The 15,450-nt window shown below is 40.7% G+C and overlaps 2 protein-coding genes across 2 annotated transcripts in view; both read left to right on the top strand.

Moving 5' to 3' along the window:
* Positions 1 to 218: 218 nt before the first annotated feature.
* Positions 219 to 2,931, top strand: LOC126997487 (uncharacterized). Its single transcript, XM_050858591.1, has 4 exons — positions 219 to 334; positions 532 to 645; positions 1,912 to 2,109; positions 2,440 to 2,931. The coding sequence occupies exons 1-4, from the start codon at positions 255 to 257 to the stop codon at positions 2,675 to 2,677; spliced, it is 630 nt and encodes a 209-aa protein (XP_050714548.1). The 5' UTR covers positions 219 to 254; the 3' UTR covers positions 2,678 to 2,931.
* A 1,481-nt stretch (positions 2,932 to 4,412) lies between these two features.
* The window catches only part of LOC126997486 (DNA polymerase theta-like), a 26,940-nt gene continuing 15,902 nt past the window's right edge, over positions 4,413 to 15,450 (top strand). Inside the window, exons 1-16 of the mRNA XM_050858590.1 lie at positions 4,413 to 4,458; positions 5,394 to 5,481; positions 5,868 to 5,995; positions 6,760 to 8,100; positions 8,477 to 8,588; positions 8,905 to 9,020; positions 9,192 to 9,316; positions 10,067 to 10,235; positions 10,690 to 10,890; positions 11,402 to 11,534; positions 12,032 to 12,196; positions 12,578 to 12,790; positions 13,433 to 13,569; positions 13,706 to 13,875; positions 14,196 to 14,358; positions 14,769 to 14,930. Coding sequence (XP_050714547.1) covers positions 5,460 to 5,481; positions 5,868 to 5,995; positions 6,760 to 8,100; positions 8,477 to 8,588; positions 8,905 to 9,020; positions 9,192 to 9,316; positions 10,067 to 10,235; positions 10,690 to 10,890; positions 11,402 to 11,534; positions 12,032 to 12,196; positions 12,578 to 12,790; positions 13,433 to 13,569; positions 13,706 to 13,875; positions 14,196 to 14,358; positions 14,769 to 14,930 — 3,357 coding nt within the window. The 5' untranslated portion in view covers positions 4,413 to 4,458; positions 5,394 to 5,459. The remainder of the gene's footprint in view (positions 4,459 to 5,393; positions 5,482 to 5,867; positions 5,996 to 6,759; positions 8,101 to 8,476; positions 8,589 to 8,904; positions 9,021 to 9,191; positions 9,317 to 10,066; positions 10,236 to 10,689; positions 10,891 to 11,401; positions 11,535 to 12,031; positions 12,197 to 12,577; positions 12,791 to 13,432; positions 13,570 to 13,705; positions 13,876 to 14,195; positions 14,359 to 14,768; positions 14,931 to 15,450) is intronic.

Below are 15,450 nucleotides of genomic sequence, written 5' to 3'. Positions count from 1 at the left end.
CCCATCGTGAGTAGTGGGGGGATTCTGGAGCTGCCCTGTGTAGGCCACTCGGCTTCTTGCAGTTTCTTATGTACATTATCAAAAATCTATTTATGTGCGTTTTTATTCCATTCAGCTACAAGATAACTGATAACGTCTTCTACAGCATCCCAATAGCTATTTTACACTTGTCTCTTTTATTTAACTTTTATTTCCTCTCTGTTCAGGTTCTTCGTGTTCTTCGTGTGGAAGGGTGACGTGGAGGGGGAGAGGGTATGGATGAGGAGGAAGAGGGCAGGGAAGGAGACGGCGTCCCCTCCTTCATTAAAATTAACCCCGTCAGGAGGATGTGCAGGTGAGCGTACCTTCCTCACACCTATTACCCGAGTCTTCATTATCACACCTTTATTCTTTTAATTAATCATGCTGTTTCATCTCTTATCTCATATACGTTGTCACTTTTTGCTAATATCCCTAACAAACCCAATAAGTGATGTGTATGTGTGTGTGTGTGTGTGTGTGTGTGTGTGTGTGTGTGTGTGTGTGTTGCAGGGGGATGGAGGTGGAGGAGTTGGACGACGCCGGGGGGGTGGAGGCAAGTTCAAGCAGCGTGGTGGTGTGCCCCGCGGTGTTGCGACAAGTGTGCGGGCAGATGCGCCTCTCGAAGTAAGCTGAGTTTTTTTAAGTCTCTCTTCTCTTTTATATATATGTTATTGCCTGCTAGTCTTTAACGATATACTTTTCTGTACTGTCCTAAAGCTGTGGGACGCTGAAAAAGCTCCATTGTCTATACCTACGTTGCATTTTATTAAGTTTTTGATGGGTAATACTTTAAAAGACTGAGCGCTCTAGAGAGAATAAGAAAAAAATAAAAGTTAGACTGAATAAGGATATAATACTCAGTTAGGCCTATGCTGAACAGCTTAGGTTTGGTTGATTACTTGTGCTAATGGACGGCTTGTAAGGTGAAGATGACCAAATTTGTTCCATGTCATCCATTCATGTTTTTTATAGTTTTCTTCTATGTGAGTTTTTGGCGTCTCCTGAACTTCATTATTGTAATTTCCATTCTTTTCATTCCTTTCCTTCTTGTATTTTCTGCTCTTCGACCTCCTTGACATTCTCCTATTCTTTTCTCCTCTCTATCCTTCTCTTCACTAGAGTTTATGGAAATTTCTCTTGAAACAAATTTTGTGCACATGACCCTAACCTTTTCCCTTGAGGAGCTCCTCACATTTCAACAAACCACAATTTCTCCCTCTTTCTCTTTTATCATGCAGTTCCTTCCCCGACATTCTGCTCGTTACTGGGTTATATATTCTCTCACACAGAGCGCTCTGGCACTTCCCTTCCTCCCTGTACCGCTTGCCAGCCCCTTGAAGCACTACTTTGCGCCTCATGTGCAGAAATAGACTCACTCACGACCGACGGCGGGAAGGGAAACGAAAGTGCAGAGGGTTAGGGAAGGGAAAGAAAGGGATCATTTGCGAGAGAACTACGGGATTTTATAGAGGATGTAGGACATAACAATAGCTTTTATTGCCAGTGATGTCATAGGGGAAGAGTTAGATGTTTTCGATTGACCCATGACTATCTGATACGAAGAATCCAGTAGTTTTTCTTTTTTTATTCCATTGAAGTAGTAGCAGTAGTAGTAGTAGTAGTAGTAGTAGTAGTAGTTGTTGTAGTTGTTGTAGTTGTTGCGGCTGCTGTTTTTGTTATAGTATCATTACCATTATCATCAAGAGCAGTAGTAGTAACAGCAGCAGCATTAGCAGCAGCAACAACCGTAGCAGTAATAGTAGTAATAGCAGTACAATGGTAGTAGTAACAACAGTAGTAGCAACAGTAGCAGCAGCAGCAATAGTAGTGTAAGTAACTTCCCCCACCATGCACAAACACACTCACAAACACACACACGTACACCCACAGAGGCGGGCGTGGGGTGCAGTGGTCCCTGACGTCCCTGGCGGCGGTGAGGGGCGTGCTGGCTGCCCGTCCGTACTGGCGCCGCTGCCTGTGCCGGGCCGTGGAGGTGCCCAGCGTCGGGGAGCGTGAGTTGGTGCCCCTGCTCTCCCTCATGCCGCCGCACCGCTTCATCGTCATCATCGTCACCAACTCCAGCGAAAGGTTTTGAGGGGAAATTTGACTTAGTTCAGTTTCACGAAGAGAGAGAGAGAGAGAGAGAGAGAGAGAGAGAGAGAGAGAGAGAGAGAGAGAGAGAGAGAGAGAGAGAGAGAGAGAGAGAGAGAGAGAGAGAGAGAGAAAAAAAATAGGGCACCAAGGTATCACGTAGTTTTTCATTAACTAATCTAATGTTTCTTTTCATGATAGTCTTTTAGTGTTTATCGTTACACTGATACTGATAACTCGAGTAAACCCGCTAAAGAACCACGGAATACTGGCCGATTGACTAACGTGGACTATACTGTTAATCACTGGACTTTTCTCCTTCCCCAGCCTTGGTTCGGTGGTGGTGGGTGGAGAGTCGATGATTCAGGCCGTGTATAGATCTAACAACCTCCCTGGGCTGCGGCCGTGCCTTCAGAGCACTAGTGAGCCCTCCCTCGCCTTCGTCAGCTACGACATGGGCAAGGGGCGGCAGCGGCGGCGGGAGCACAGCAGGGGCGCCGCGCTGACCCTGCTCAACGGGGGCTGCGTTAAGGTCGGCATGATCCTGGTGGGTGTTATCGCCTGAACAGTCTGCGGTTGTGTTTGTTGCTAAAAGGGTATCGGGTTTTTTTTCCATGACACGAGATATTTCGAGGGACTTTGCCTCGTTTTGGCCGCTAAGCTACAGTTGGGTAATGAACGCCAGGGGGCTCACGCACGCAGCCTCCAATCCGCCCTATGTGTCCAGGGTGAGGCGTGAGGCGCGTCGTGCGTACGTCATACATCGGTACATGCGACGCTGAAGCACTGACGTCAATCGTTGCTTTTCTCTCCTCATTTCTGAAAAAGCATTAATTTTTTATCGTCCTCATCTCAGTGATTATTTTTTGCCACACATTTTTTTGGGTGGAGTGAGTAGTAAAAACTGATCATTAGTTTTTTTCTTCTTATGCATGTTATGCTCAGTGGTCTATTCATTCATTTATTAATTTATTAGTTGACTGACTGGTTCATTAATTTTTGTTTTTGCAGAGTAGAATGAAGCGTTACAATTTCTTCTTCAACCTTTTCCTTCATACATGATCAATCATATTTATGGAAATATACTAATATTGTAGTGAACTTTAACAGTTATGAGACTGATGACGAGAAATTGTTGTTTTCTTTGTACTCCACAACATAGCCATGTAACTCTCCACCTTTTACACTTAAAACATGCGTTAACAATCTCTATCACTCTCATGTGCCGTTTTTCTGACATTTGAAAGCATATAACTGAGGCCACCTCGTTCACCTCTCCAAGCCTTGATTCAGTGATTCCTCCCGGCAGATATACCAGCAGACCAAGATGCTCTACTCAGGCTTCCCGATGGACAGCTACGGGTGCAGCAAGCAGGACTTTCTAAAGGTTGTGTCCAAATACACCCAGCACACCTTCCACCTCAGGATTCCAGACCCACCGTCGCCTCAGCTCTCTAAAGACCCTTCCCTGGACGAGCCTGAGGATGCCACAACTCAGGAGAGGAGGCCAGACCAGGAAGAATCACTGGACGAGCGGCTGGACGATTGAATGAGTGTGGTCAGTACGTTTGTTGCAATTCTTGATTGATTGATGGTTTATTGTAAAGGAACACACCAAAGGAGAAGGGACGAACATGCCATCCCTACCCCCAGGCAATACATACTTTTTAAGGGGCTATCGAGATGAAGGATAATATGAAAAATTTTATAAAGATTCATGCAAGTCTATATGTATTTGTCCTGAAATGGATTACGTTGCTAAATGAAAGGAAAATACTAAGTTGAAATAAGTCATGAGAGATAATAAAGTATTAACTAATTATATAACTAAATAGATGGTAGAAAATGCTAAAGATGTCTGGAAAGGCAATACCCCGAAAAAGAAACAAGCCCCTGAAGTACTGTTTTGAAATGTAAAAGAAACAACTTGAGATTAGAAAATAGAAACAGATCTCGTAAAGAATATACAACGTGCCAGATGCGTGAGAGATTGATTGATTGATTGATAGTTTATTGTTGCAAGTAAAACAACAAAGGAGAAGGGAGGAGCATGCCATCCCAACTCCCAGGCAGTACAGAATGTGATTATACAACTAAGAATACATGAGAGTGGCGTCAAAGTGTGAAGACAATGAAGTTACCTGCAGCAATCATATAGATATAGAAAACATTATTTGGGGTTTCAAAATGATAGTACCGAGAAATAAAATAAAATAACAATATACATTTTGGATACTAAGCAAAAAGAAGAAGAAGAAGAAGAGGAAACAAATCAAAACAATAGGCGCCGTTAAAAAGAAGGAATTCAACTTTAGGCGCCGCACGTTCAAGGGGAGGAGGAGGCTGGTGAGATTAAAAACACGAAAACTTTGAACCTTTTACAGCAGAATACCAAGATTTCAGAGCATAAAGAGAGGAAGGATAAGACTGGGGACTAAAATCTGTCTTAGGATATCAGCACAAGACAGACAATACAATACAATACAAAGATTTCACGTTCACTATAATACGAGGGTTTCAGAATACAAGTGACGATGGATACAAAGCATTACAGGTCCAAAAAAGAAGAAGAAGAAGAAGGGAGGACATACTACTAAAAGCTGTACTGGAAATAGGCCGGGTAGTCAATGGAGCCAAGGTTTCTAAGAGGTCTAAATGTCAATAACTACCTGACGACTTTTAAGGTGATGATAGGCCTAAGGGAGTCACGCTTTTGGTTAATTGAGTAGGAAAAGAGATATCAGCAGGTTAACCCAGTAGCTGCAGGGATCATGTTTCTTAAAGGCCCCTCTAAGTGAAAAAAATGAGAAAAAATCATCACTCACGCAAACCGTTTCATAATATATATCAACGCATTTGTGATCAGTTTATGCATCATCTATTTTGGGGGGTTTATATCATGGCAAAAATTTGGCCCGTCGCTGCTACATGGTAAAGCCACAGATTTGGCCAGTCGCTCGTACCAGGTTAATAATACCATGATACCAATCTTTACCTGATGTTTTTGCCATGATTACTTTGGTTTCTTCTGCATGGTATTGGCACAGCTGGGGTGGGTAGACACTGGTTCCTGGTTGTCTTGGTATTATTCAAGAAGTTTGCTATTTGCTACTAATCATTCAAGGATTTTCCAGACATGCTAAATTTATTTTTTTGAATATTTCTGGCACCAGTTACATGCAAAATGCAAGAGCACACTGCATACAAGTTATGTGCTATGTTTTGATTTCTATTTGTAAAATTCTCTTTATATTGCTAAATTATCTGCAATGTTCTACCAGATTGTGGAAATCACCAATGACTGGAGATCTAAGGAATGGTCACCAATAGAGCAGGTGGATCAGTTGATGGCACGACACATAAAAGGTGGTGAGTATTTTTCACTGAATTGAGAACTTGTGGCAGTTCATGTTCCTAATGGTCATATGATTTTGTATTGCCACTTGTCTAAGGGACGCTGTTTTTAGATTACAGCTTTTTTATTGGCAATAGACCTTTGACTAATGCTTAAAAACTAAACATACTGAATTATTAAAGATGGAAGCCATCACCGTCTATCATGGTCAATCACATAACTTGTGTATAAAAATGAGCTTTCCAACTGTCATGGAGATCTGTGGAGCCACAAGCCTGAATAATGCAACAGTCACATCTCTGTGTCTAAACACCCTTCACTAGATGCATTATGTTACTGTATGTGGAAAAAAAAAATCACATTTTTTGGGAAATGTTAAACAGCTTTAATTTTTTAACAGACAATGGACTCAACAAACAGTTCAGGGATCACCATGCCAATCCTTTCCTTCAAAAAAATGGACCAGCAAAATTTCAAAGCCCCTGGAAACATTCTCCTAGTGGAGGGAAAGGTCAAGGGATGGTTGAGGTGAGTGTTCGGCATAGTTGAACAAGTTGCTGTGGTCAGTTTTTATCTTGTACAGGGCTCCCTCATACTAGTTATGTGCTTTTTTTTTTGTAATGAAGTACAGTGGAAAAAGACTGCTCTGGAGCTCACCAGTCATAGTGATTAAGGACTGAAGGTACTGGTTAACTTTTCTCTCTGGATAGGGATTGACTTGAAAGTCATGGGCAGAATGGGGCAAAGCATTCAGTTAGCAAATAAATAAGCTTGAAATTAATGGTGAAGGATACCAAAGAAGCAACATAGCAGCTGATTGTGAGTGGCTGGAGATGCTTGACAGAGGGGAGCTGATGAAGAGAATAGTCTTCTTTAGGAGAGCCCTCTGAATAGGAAGGGCTCATGATTGCAGCCCCTCCCCTAGAGATGTTTTGTGGACTCCATACACATCACTCGTGTATTTATCCGTTGTGTTTTTTGTTTTATTTATGAGTTTTGTGAAAATAATGCTACTCAAGATTTTGCATATTTGCTTGGATAGTTTTTAGTCAGAAGAGTACAATATGAATAGTCTGGCAGATGCATATTTTCCAAATGTAAATGGTGGGAAATCCCCATGCTAGGGCATGATATTCATATGTTAGACACATTAATTTTTTTTAGACGTATTTATGACTTACATATCACTATTTGAAAAGAGTGCCTCTGGTTCCCCATATTGTTTTTTTGCTAGTCTTTGTAGTTATTTTACTAATTCTTTGATTTTACTCTGATAAGCTCTTTTTCTGCAGGATGACTTTGACTTTGGGGACTCCCTTTGCACTACTGGTGTTCTGGACAACCTGGAAAAGATAGAGGCTTTGAACACACACACATCACCACTTGCACCTCAGCTCTCCAAAACCACCACCCAGCAGCATCCTGAAGGGACGTCAGGAGATCAGCTTTCTAAACCTTCAGGCCCCAGGCGCTCCCCTAGAATAAGACTACAAAACCTAAATGTACAAAAAAATGTAGTAATAGATGAAAGTGAGGAAGGAACTTCTCACAAGGATATTAATAACAAAAAAGGGCTGAAAGATGACGCACTCACATCGACCAGAAATGACACTACAGAGGCACTTGATGCCATGGAGCTCAATGAAAGTATCTTCCAGCAGTTGCAGCTGTCTGAACAGAAAGTGGAAGGTTTCGTAAGCCAATTGAAAGAAGGGTTTCAGAATGCTCCAGATAATCAAGAAAATCTCCAGAACCTTCCTAAGTCTGAGCCTCTGAAGCCGAGGAACAATGAAAATGAATGTGTAAAAGATTCTGTACAGTATTCAAATGTCAGGAAAAATGCAATTACGAACAGGTCAGTTAACACTCTCCCTGTCCATGCAACTGTGTGTGAAGCAGAAGCAGATAGTAATACTTGTAAAAAGAAAGTACCATCATCTGACAAAAGAGAAAACAATAAGGAAATTGAATGTGATGGCAAAAATCTAAGGAGTGCAAAATTGAAATATCCTGAATCATCAGTAAATCTGAAGCACAGTAATGAAGAAAGGCATACTCAAGAAGCAAAAGATTCTGCAGGAAAAAGTCCAAAATATCTAAACAAAGCTACTTGCAATAAAAGTCAAAACAAAGAAAATATAAAAAACATTAAAGAAAGAGTTGAAAAAAACATTATCGCTTCAAAAATGTCAGATAATAATCTTGAGGATGTTAAGAGTTTCAGGACATCACTAGAAACTAAGCAAAAAGGCCTCTTTCTTACTTCTGCTTCCTGTAGCAGCTTCCCTAAAATACCCACTTCTTTGGGCCTGCCTGCACAGCCCTTAACAATGGAGAGCAGCGAGAAAATTTGTGATACTGTACCTGATGTTGGTGTCAGTGGTCAGCCACACAATATTAAACCCAACTCTGAGACAAAATCATGCTTAAACTTTAGATTCTCAGTGAATGAAGAAGTGGAAAAAGAGCAAGATGACATCCCTGCAAACTTCCACAGCCCTCAAAACATTGGAGAGAAAACAGAGAACATTGTCATCAAATCTCCTCTTAACAGTACAGACTCACAAAACATCCTGTCAACTCAAGAGAAGATGGAGCTCAGTGCTTGGGGACTCCCAGATGCAGTTTTAAAGGTACTGTAGGATAGATGAGGTTTAGGAATAGAGATATTATTCTTAAATGCTGCCTATAAAGCTGGTAGGCTCTCTTATGGGGCTTGGTGGATGTCCCCAGCCTTGTCACGGTGCAGGCAAATTTGATAGTTAATGGCTGCTGTGATATATATTGGAGGGATGCAGAAGTGGGTGGAATATATGCATAGATAATGGAGCAGGGGAGAGAAGGCCTTTAATGCTTGCAATCTTATGTCAACACATTCACCAGTTTACCAATGTACTAGTGCCCTTGATAACTTTCTTTGTCATAAAAATATATCCTTTTTTATGTTATCTTATAATTCTAGTTTTGAAAGGAAATTTTTCATAATATTGTAACATCTCTCATCCTCAGTGCTACCATGAAAATGGGGTAAAGAAAATGTTTCCGTGGCAGGCAGAATGTCTGAGTCTTCCAGGCGTACTGGAAGGCAGGAACCTGGTCTATTCAGCTCCCACCTCAGCAGGTAAACTAAAATAGGATTCTTTAACTGGGTATTGGGTACTGAAAAGTCGGCACTTAAAAATAATGAATAGAAAATTCATTTTCATTTCTAACAGCTGCTGGAAAAAAGCTGAAAGTTAGTTGTCAATGATGTGCTGTCTGTTGGAGATCCAAACTCAGCCAAGTGCATTAGAGAGTATGAAAGTATTAAGGCAGTTTTTTTCTGGTCATTAAGAACAGTATTTTCACTTCCTAATGTGCATTAGCTGGTAAAATCATGGCTCCTCTCACTGTTATCTCTTCTTGTCGTGGTTCCTGCCCTGGATGGATGTGGCCAGGCAAGACGCTGGTGGCTGAGTTGCTACTGCTCAAGAGGCTGTTGGAGGGCGGCCGCAAAGGAATCTTCATTTTGCCATTTGTTTCCGTGGCTCGGGAGAAAATGCGTTACTTGCAGGTGAGTCATGTGTTGTGTCCTGCCTCATGAGGGTGTGCTGCAAGAAATAGAGCAGCCAACACTTAAAAGACCATTCTCATTACTCACTCTGTTTAATTATGTCAATATTTTTAACTGAACTTTATAAATAATTGCTATTTTGTTCTGTTATCTGATCACTTCTGTTTGCAGGGAATATTTGGGAGTGTGGGTGTTCGAGTGGAAGGCTTTATGGGGTCCCAGGGACCACCTGGAGGCCTTAAATCAACTGATATTGCAGTCTGCACCATAGAGAAAGCCAATAATCTCATCAACAGGTAAGATCATATTACATTTTAATCTCATTTATTTTTCAGATTGTTTCTTTGCAGTTTTACTTTAAAAACAGATTCAGAAACATTCTTAAATGAATTAGATTTCAGTGTATGGTTTTGTAATCTTTCTAAGTTGTTCTTTCCAAGCAGGATTCTTTGCATGCCTGATAATATACACGTTCAGGGGAGTGTGAGCCTAATTGTTCTTACCACTTTACAACCTAGAACTGTAATTGCCTAAGGAGCTCCTTTATGAATAGAAGGAGAGGTTGAAGCAGTGACTGAGTAGAATGTAATGGAAGTACTGAATGAGGTGGCAACAGACACTGAAATCTGTCAGTGCATTTATGTAGACGGGCTTTAATGTGCTTAAAGTGAAACAAAACTGAAGAGGGGAGTGGGAAAGTGGTAAAGAGAAAGGTAAAGTTGGGGCATACTCAATAGTGGCACGTGGCCTTGTTGCTCATCTCCGTTGCATTGGCCCTTGATCTTGTGGTGGGAAGAACCCACTACCCCAGGACACAGGGCCAGTGTGACATCTGGGTTACCACAGTTTACCTTCTCTAGGTTTCCTCAGGTAACCATTTATCAACCAGCCCAAAAGGGGGGATGAACAGCTAAGTGAGGTGAATGGCGACTGCCCAGGCTGGGAATTGAACCCGTGCCAGCAAATTTATAGCTAGGCACACTAATCACTGCATCACAGAGGCGTCATTAGTTGTAAGATTTTACAATTAAAACTCTTACTTCCAGGTTACTTGAAGATGGCCGTGTGAGTCAACTGGGCATCGTAGTGGTAGATGAGCTTCACATGCTTGGAGATTCTCATCGTGGCTATTTGTTGGAGCTTCTCCTTGCCAAGCTCACCTATGTCACCTCCTCCAAGCCATCAGATAATTCCTCTGATTCACCAGAAGACAAGGTGAGAAATGAATATCACTTTCCCTGTGCCATCTGTTAAGTCTCACTTATCACTAACACATCTTCAACTTTAGCTGTTCCCTATTCCATGACACTTCATTTGCTTTAAGCACAGTCATAGAGCCTATCAATATGTTACTTTATTTTTAAAAAGCACTCCAGTCCAGTCTTATAAATTGCTTTATTTATATATTATTTGAGTGAGAGTTCGGTTTGTATCAGGTGTCCTAAGTATAGGCTACATATTCATTAACTGTTTCTGAAGCTTTCTCTTGAGACTTAATTGGTTGATATGAGCATTGGTATTGGACATAAATTAAGTTTTCTTATTCATTGTTAGCCATAATTGTGATGCTTTACTACTTTCCAGAATGATGTTTTCCTTTGTCACTAAGCTCACATTCCCTTTTTCCAAGTTGCAAGATTATGTAGTGCATTTATTATATTTGTTTCAGGTGGTAAATAATGGTCTCCAGGTAATTGGAATGTCAGCCACCTTGCCTAACCTGGAGCTGCTGGCCGGGTGGCTTGATGCAGCTCTCTACACCACTGATTTTCGGCCAGTACCTCTTCGGGAGTCTGTTAAGCTGGGGACATCTGTGTATGACTCTGCCTTCAACAAGCTGAGGGACTTGAGTCCCCACATGACTTTAAAGGTAGACTATGTACATACTACATCAGGAAACATTTCCACAGTTCAGTGAAATTCCTGCAGGTTTATTTTATTTGATACGGCAAGCAATCTCTCAGTTATACATGGTAGAAGTAATGATAATATAATAAGTATATTCCTCAAGGAACACTTTGGCAGAAGACTCAGCATCTGGCATTGCATTACTGATATTTCAGAACTGAATTGCTTTCTTTTCATAATAATTCTATAAAGATTATCATTAGTTTATATTTTAAGGGTTCATTATTGATAAGGAAAATAATATTCAACATGAGTTTGACCACAATTGGAATATATTTTTCAGTGTTCTTCAAACTTTCCTTACTCTGGCCTTTTTTTTTTTATTTATTTGAAGTGAATGCTGCAGTTCAAACAATTCCATTTTAATTGAACATACATTTTTTGTTTGAGTCCTTAAGACTTGCAAAGCACTGGGAATTTTAGAGGAACAGCCATGTTATGAGTGTCCTCCCATCACAAGAATGTTTTTACAGGGAGACCGTGACCACCTCATGCAGCTGTGCTTGGAGACCGTGCTGGAGGGCTATTCCGTGCTTGTGTTTTGCCCCAGCAAGGCATGGTGTGAGAACCTGGCTGATGCAATAGCCAAAGAATTTTACAAGATAGGTAAGAATAAATAATCCTCCTCAGCTGTACATTAAAGGAGATGAGAGGCATAGTCATCACTAAGCAAGTTGCCGGAGAAGAAATTGGTCAAAGGAAATAAATCTTCAGGACCCTGTAGAATTTTTAGGCAGCTTGTAAGGAATTGTAAAGAAGCTCTCACTGGTGATAAGTACAGATTATTGAAATTAGCTTACATTCCTATTTTTAAAACTGGATTTGCAATCAGACATGGGATAAAAGTAATAATTAATAGTAATAGACTATTATACTGTTTTAGAGTAACAGTAATTGGTCACAAACTCCTTTTCCAGTTAAGAGAACTGGTCCTACTTAAGAGACATTCAAAATATAGGATTCCAGACAACAAGTGGATTGTGGGTTGACTTTCTGTCTTCAGCAGTTATCTCCTATTGTTACTTTCCCACCATATATCTATGATACTCATGAAGATTATGATAACCACCCTGTTGAATGTACCATTTTACCTTCTTCTCTAGGCAAGACCAATGGTTCATACCCCCCTGAGTTGGGTTCTCAGTTGCGCGATGCCCTGGATTCCGTTGGCATCAAGAGTGTCTTGGATGCACTGCGCAAAAGTCCAGTGAAGCTTGACAACATTTTGGCTCGCTCTGTTGCCTTTGGAGCAGCCTACCATCACGCAGGTCAGTAAAGTCAGTTCATCCAGGCAATTATCAGGAACAGAGCAAGATACGGTGAGGTCATGCTTCTCATGTTATTTAGGCACGGAGAATACCGTGAGAAGTGAAATCATGAAAAGTGTGTAATTGAAACAATGAGAAAATAGCTAATGGGATCATAGGGGAGCTCCAGTACCAAGTCCTCAAGGCCTAGATTGTTTTTATTAGGTTCTAGTCACTTTTATTTAACATTATTTAAACCTAATTTTATTGTGAAAACTGCATGCATTCTCATTGCAATCCATAACAAATGTAATTTATGGTTGTCCACTTCTATTTTTTTTTTTTTCATTTTCATTACACTCAAAACGTTTTCCCCTCACGTTTATCTCACTTGGTTTTCAGGCCTCACCTTTGATGAGAGGGACATCATTGAAGGAGGTTTTCGTACAGGGGCTCTGCGAGTTCTGATGGCTACCTCCACGCTTTCCTCTGGGGTCAATCTTCCAGCACGGAGAGTCATCATCAGGTCACCTATGTTTGGGGGATCCATTCTTGATGTCCTTACCTACAAGCAAATGGTTGGACGTGCTGGAAGGAAGGGAGTTGATTTGGAAGGTGGGTTATGAAGCACCAAGACAGTCTTGAGTGATTTTCTTCTTTGACTTTTTTACCCTTTTTACAGTGTTGATTTTGGGGAAACTGTACTGGTAGTCAATAAAGGAATCATTAATGAATTGTTATTATATGTAATCTAGTGTGTTGTTAGTATAAAACTGCAGGGTCATGTGAGACTTATCTTGAATTTTGCCAATATATTTAGTAATAATCTGGTTTTCTCAATTGCTTTCTAGTATGATTTACACCCCACCATAATCAACAATATTTACTATAGTTATGGCAGATATTTGATAGATTATTTTGTATGTTCTTGTTTAAGTAATATTGCTGCAACTATTCATATAAAAATCCTTGCCAGGTTTGAGGTCAAAGTTTCAGTAACCTGACTGATTATTGAATACAGTTGTATCTATGTTATTCAAAAATTATTTCCACCTACACACTTTTGAGGTAACAAGTACCTTGGCAAGACATTCCTACCACAAGCTCTTACTGACTAACCTTGCCGTAAACTCATGATACTGATTGGGTCATTATACCCTTCTATAACTGCTCTTAAGGTTTGCTGTTGCTTACCTCACCTGGTTAGCATAGGAAAGAAATTTGTCAGATAATGGAAGGGTAAACTGATGATTACAGGGGAAAGCATCCTCATCTGTCGTGAAGGAGAGAAGGAAAAAGCCCAGACATTGATGAATTCCAGCCTGCGTCCCATCACCTCGTGCCTTCAGCAACACTCCTCGCTCACCTCCAGCATGAAGCGCGCCATTCTAGAGGTAACGTTCTGCATGTGTATAGCTCTTTCCTTCCACCTCATCTAAGGGTCAGTGCTGAACATGGGAATTTTAAATGATCATACATATATATGTAAATAATATACATATTTACTGTATTTGTATTTTTCTCTTGCAGGTAATAGTCAGTGGGGTGGCCAAAACTCCTGAGGAAGTTAAAGATTATTGCAGCCACACCCTCCTGGCTGCTTCCCTGAGGGCTGAGGAGAAGGAGGCCAACAAACCAAGGACTGCACACGGCTCCCTCACATCCTGTGTCAACTTTCTGTTAGAGAATGAATTTATCAGGTACATTTGAATTCATGTGTGTGTGTGTGTGTGTGTGTGTGTGTGTGTGTGTTCTTTATTTAGTTGTAGTGTACAGGGTCTGAACTGTGCTGATCCTATCTCCATATGTACAGTTTTTGCGTCTCAACTAGTGACAACTGCTTCAATCACTTCTTCCTTTAATCCAATCCAAGCATCAGTGTTTTTGTGCAGAAAGCTATACTTCAAGCACATGCCTATGTACCCAAACTTCCCATTTTTTAGGTGTAACCTCATTACACCTGATTTATCCTGAAAGTGGGAAGTTGATGATAGATAATTGACCTTCAAACCCTCCACAGGCTGCAGGGTGAGGAAGGAAACACTCAGTATGTGGGGAGTCAGCTGGGCCTGGCAGTGCTGGCCTCGGGTCTTTCACCAGATGAGGGACTTCATGTTTTCTCTGAATTGCATCGTGCCAGGAAGTGCTTTGTCCTGGAAAATGAACTTCACATAGTGTACCAGGTATGCATCACTTAAAAGGAACTTTGAATGTTATTTAAGAAAAGATACATGGGGAGAATGTTTGCATTTTTTCCACTTACTGCAAATGAATAAATGATTTACTTTACATGCAACATGGGAGGTTGATCCTTAGGAAGTAGAAAGGTACAGTTAAGGACATTAAGATCATCCTTTATAATGTGTCATACTCATGCACCCTTTTGTCCAAACTGTCTTCCACTCTGTATGTAAACATTGCCCTTTTAGTTCTGCTTATTGTCTCCTTTATGTGTCATCCAAAGATCCAAATATAAAACCTGAACAATTCAGAATCTTTTTCATATAATATTTGAAATGATTGTCTGATGTCATAAATCTAAACTACATATCCCCTTTCACTTATAGAATGTTATTTTGATTTACCTTTTTAGGTGACACCAGTGTATGTGAGTGCTGCCTGGCCAGATTTGGACTGGATGTCATTCCTGAGGGTCTGGGAGGCCCTTAGTGAGGACCACAAACGTGTTGCTCAGCTGGTCGGGGTGGAGGAAAGCTTCATTGTTCGGGCCATGAGAGGCGCCATCAACAAAAGGGTAAGTAGCACCTTTACAAAAAGTTTTTATATATTTTAGTAATGGAGATCAAATATTTGCACAAAGAGGCATCAGATAACTTTAAACTTCTCCATCTCTAAATTGCCTGGTTATCTGTACATTCTTCAAAATTATGCAAGGTATAACCACTCCTGATGACTGGTTGATCACTGAAACAATACTCATACAGTTGTCCCCCAACCTTTGGGAGATAGGGGATAGAGAACTCTGGTAATCTGTGAAATTTGTAAATAATCAATTCCCTCCCTTGCATACTAAATTCAAAAGTGACCCTGAAAATTTATACATATTAAACAGTAAACAGCATGCCTCCTCCAGGTGCTGAACTTTTTATATGTATGTTTTAATGGAGCACCAGACTGAAGATTAAAATAAGCTGAAAAGGTCAATACATACTGAGACACACCAATAAATGGGTCTTCTGATAAAGTATGGTTGTAATATGAACAGTGCAATATAAGGAAAACCAGTGACACTTTGGGTGCTGTGGGAGGAGTCA

The sequence above is a fragment of the Eriocheir sinensis genome, chromosome 12 (genome assembly GCF_024679095.1).
Source record: "Eriocheir sinensis breed Jianghai 21 chromosome 12, ASM2467909v1, whole genome shotgun sequence".
Classification (NCBI taxonomy): domain Eukaryota; kingdom Metazoa; phylum Arthropoda; class Malacostraca; order Decapoda; family Varunidae; genus Eriocheir; species Eriocheir sinensis.
The sequence above is the reverse complement of the archived record's forward strand: the minus strand, read 5'-3'. Positions and strand labels throughout refer to the sequence as shown.

Coding starts and splice junctions, on each gene's coding strand:
- LOC126997487 (XM_050858591.1), top strand. CDS start 255: ATGGATGAGGAGGAAGAGGGCAGGGAAGGAGACGGCGTCCCCTCCTTC. Junction 335..531: donor CCCGTCAGGAGGATGTGCAG/GTGAGCGTACCT, acceptor TGTGTGTTGCAG/GGGGATGGAGGTGGAGGAGT. Junction 2,110..2,439: donor GTCACCAACTCCAGCGAAAG/GTTTTGAGGGGA, acceptor CTCCTTCCCCAG/CCTTGGTTCGGTGGTGGTGG.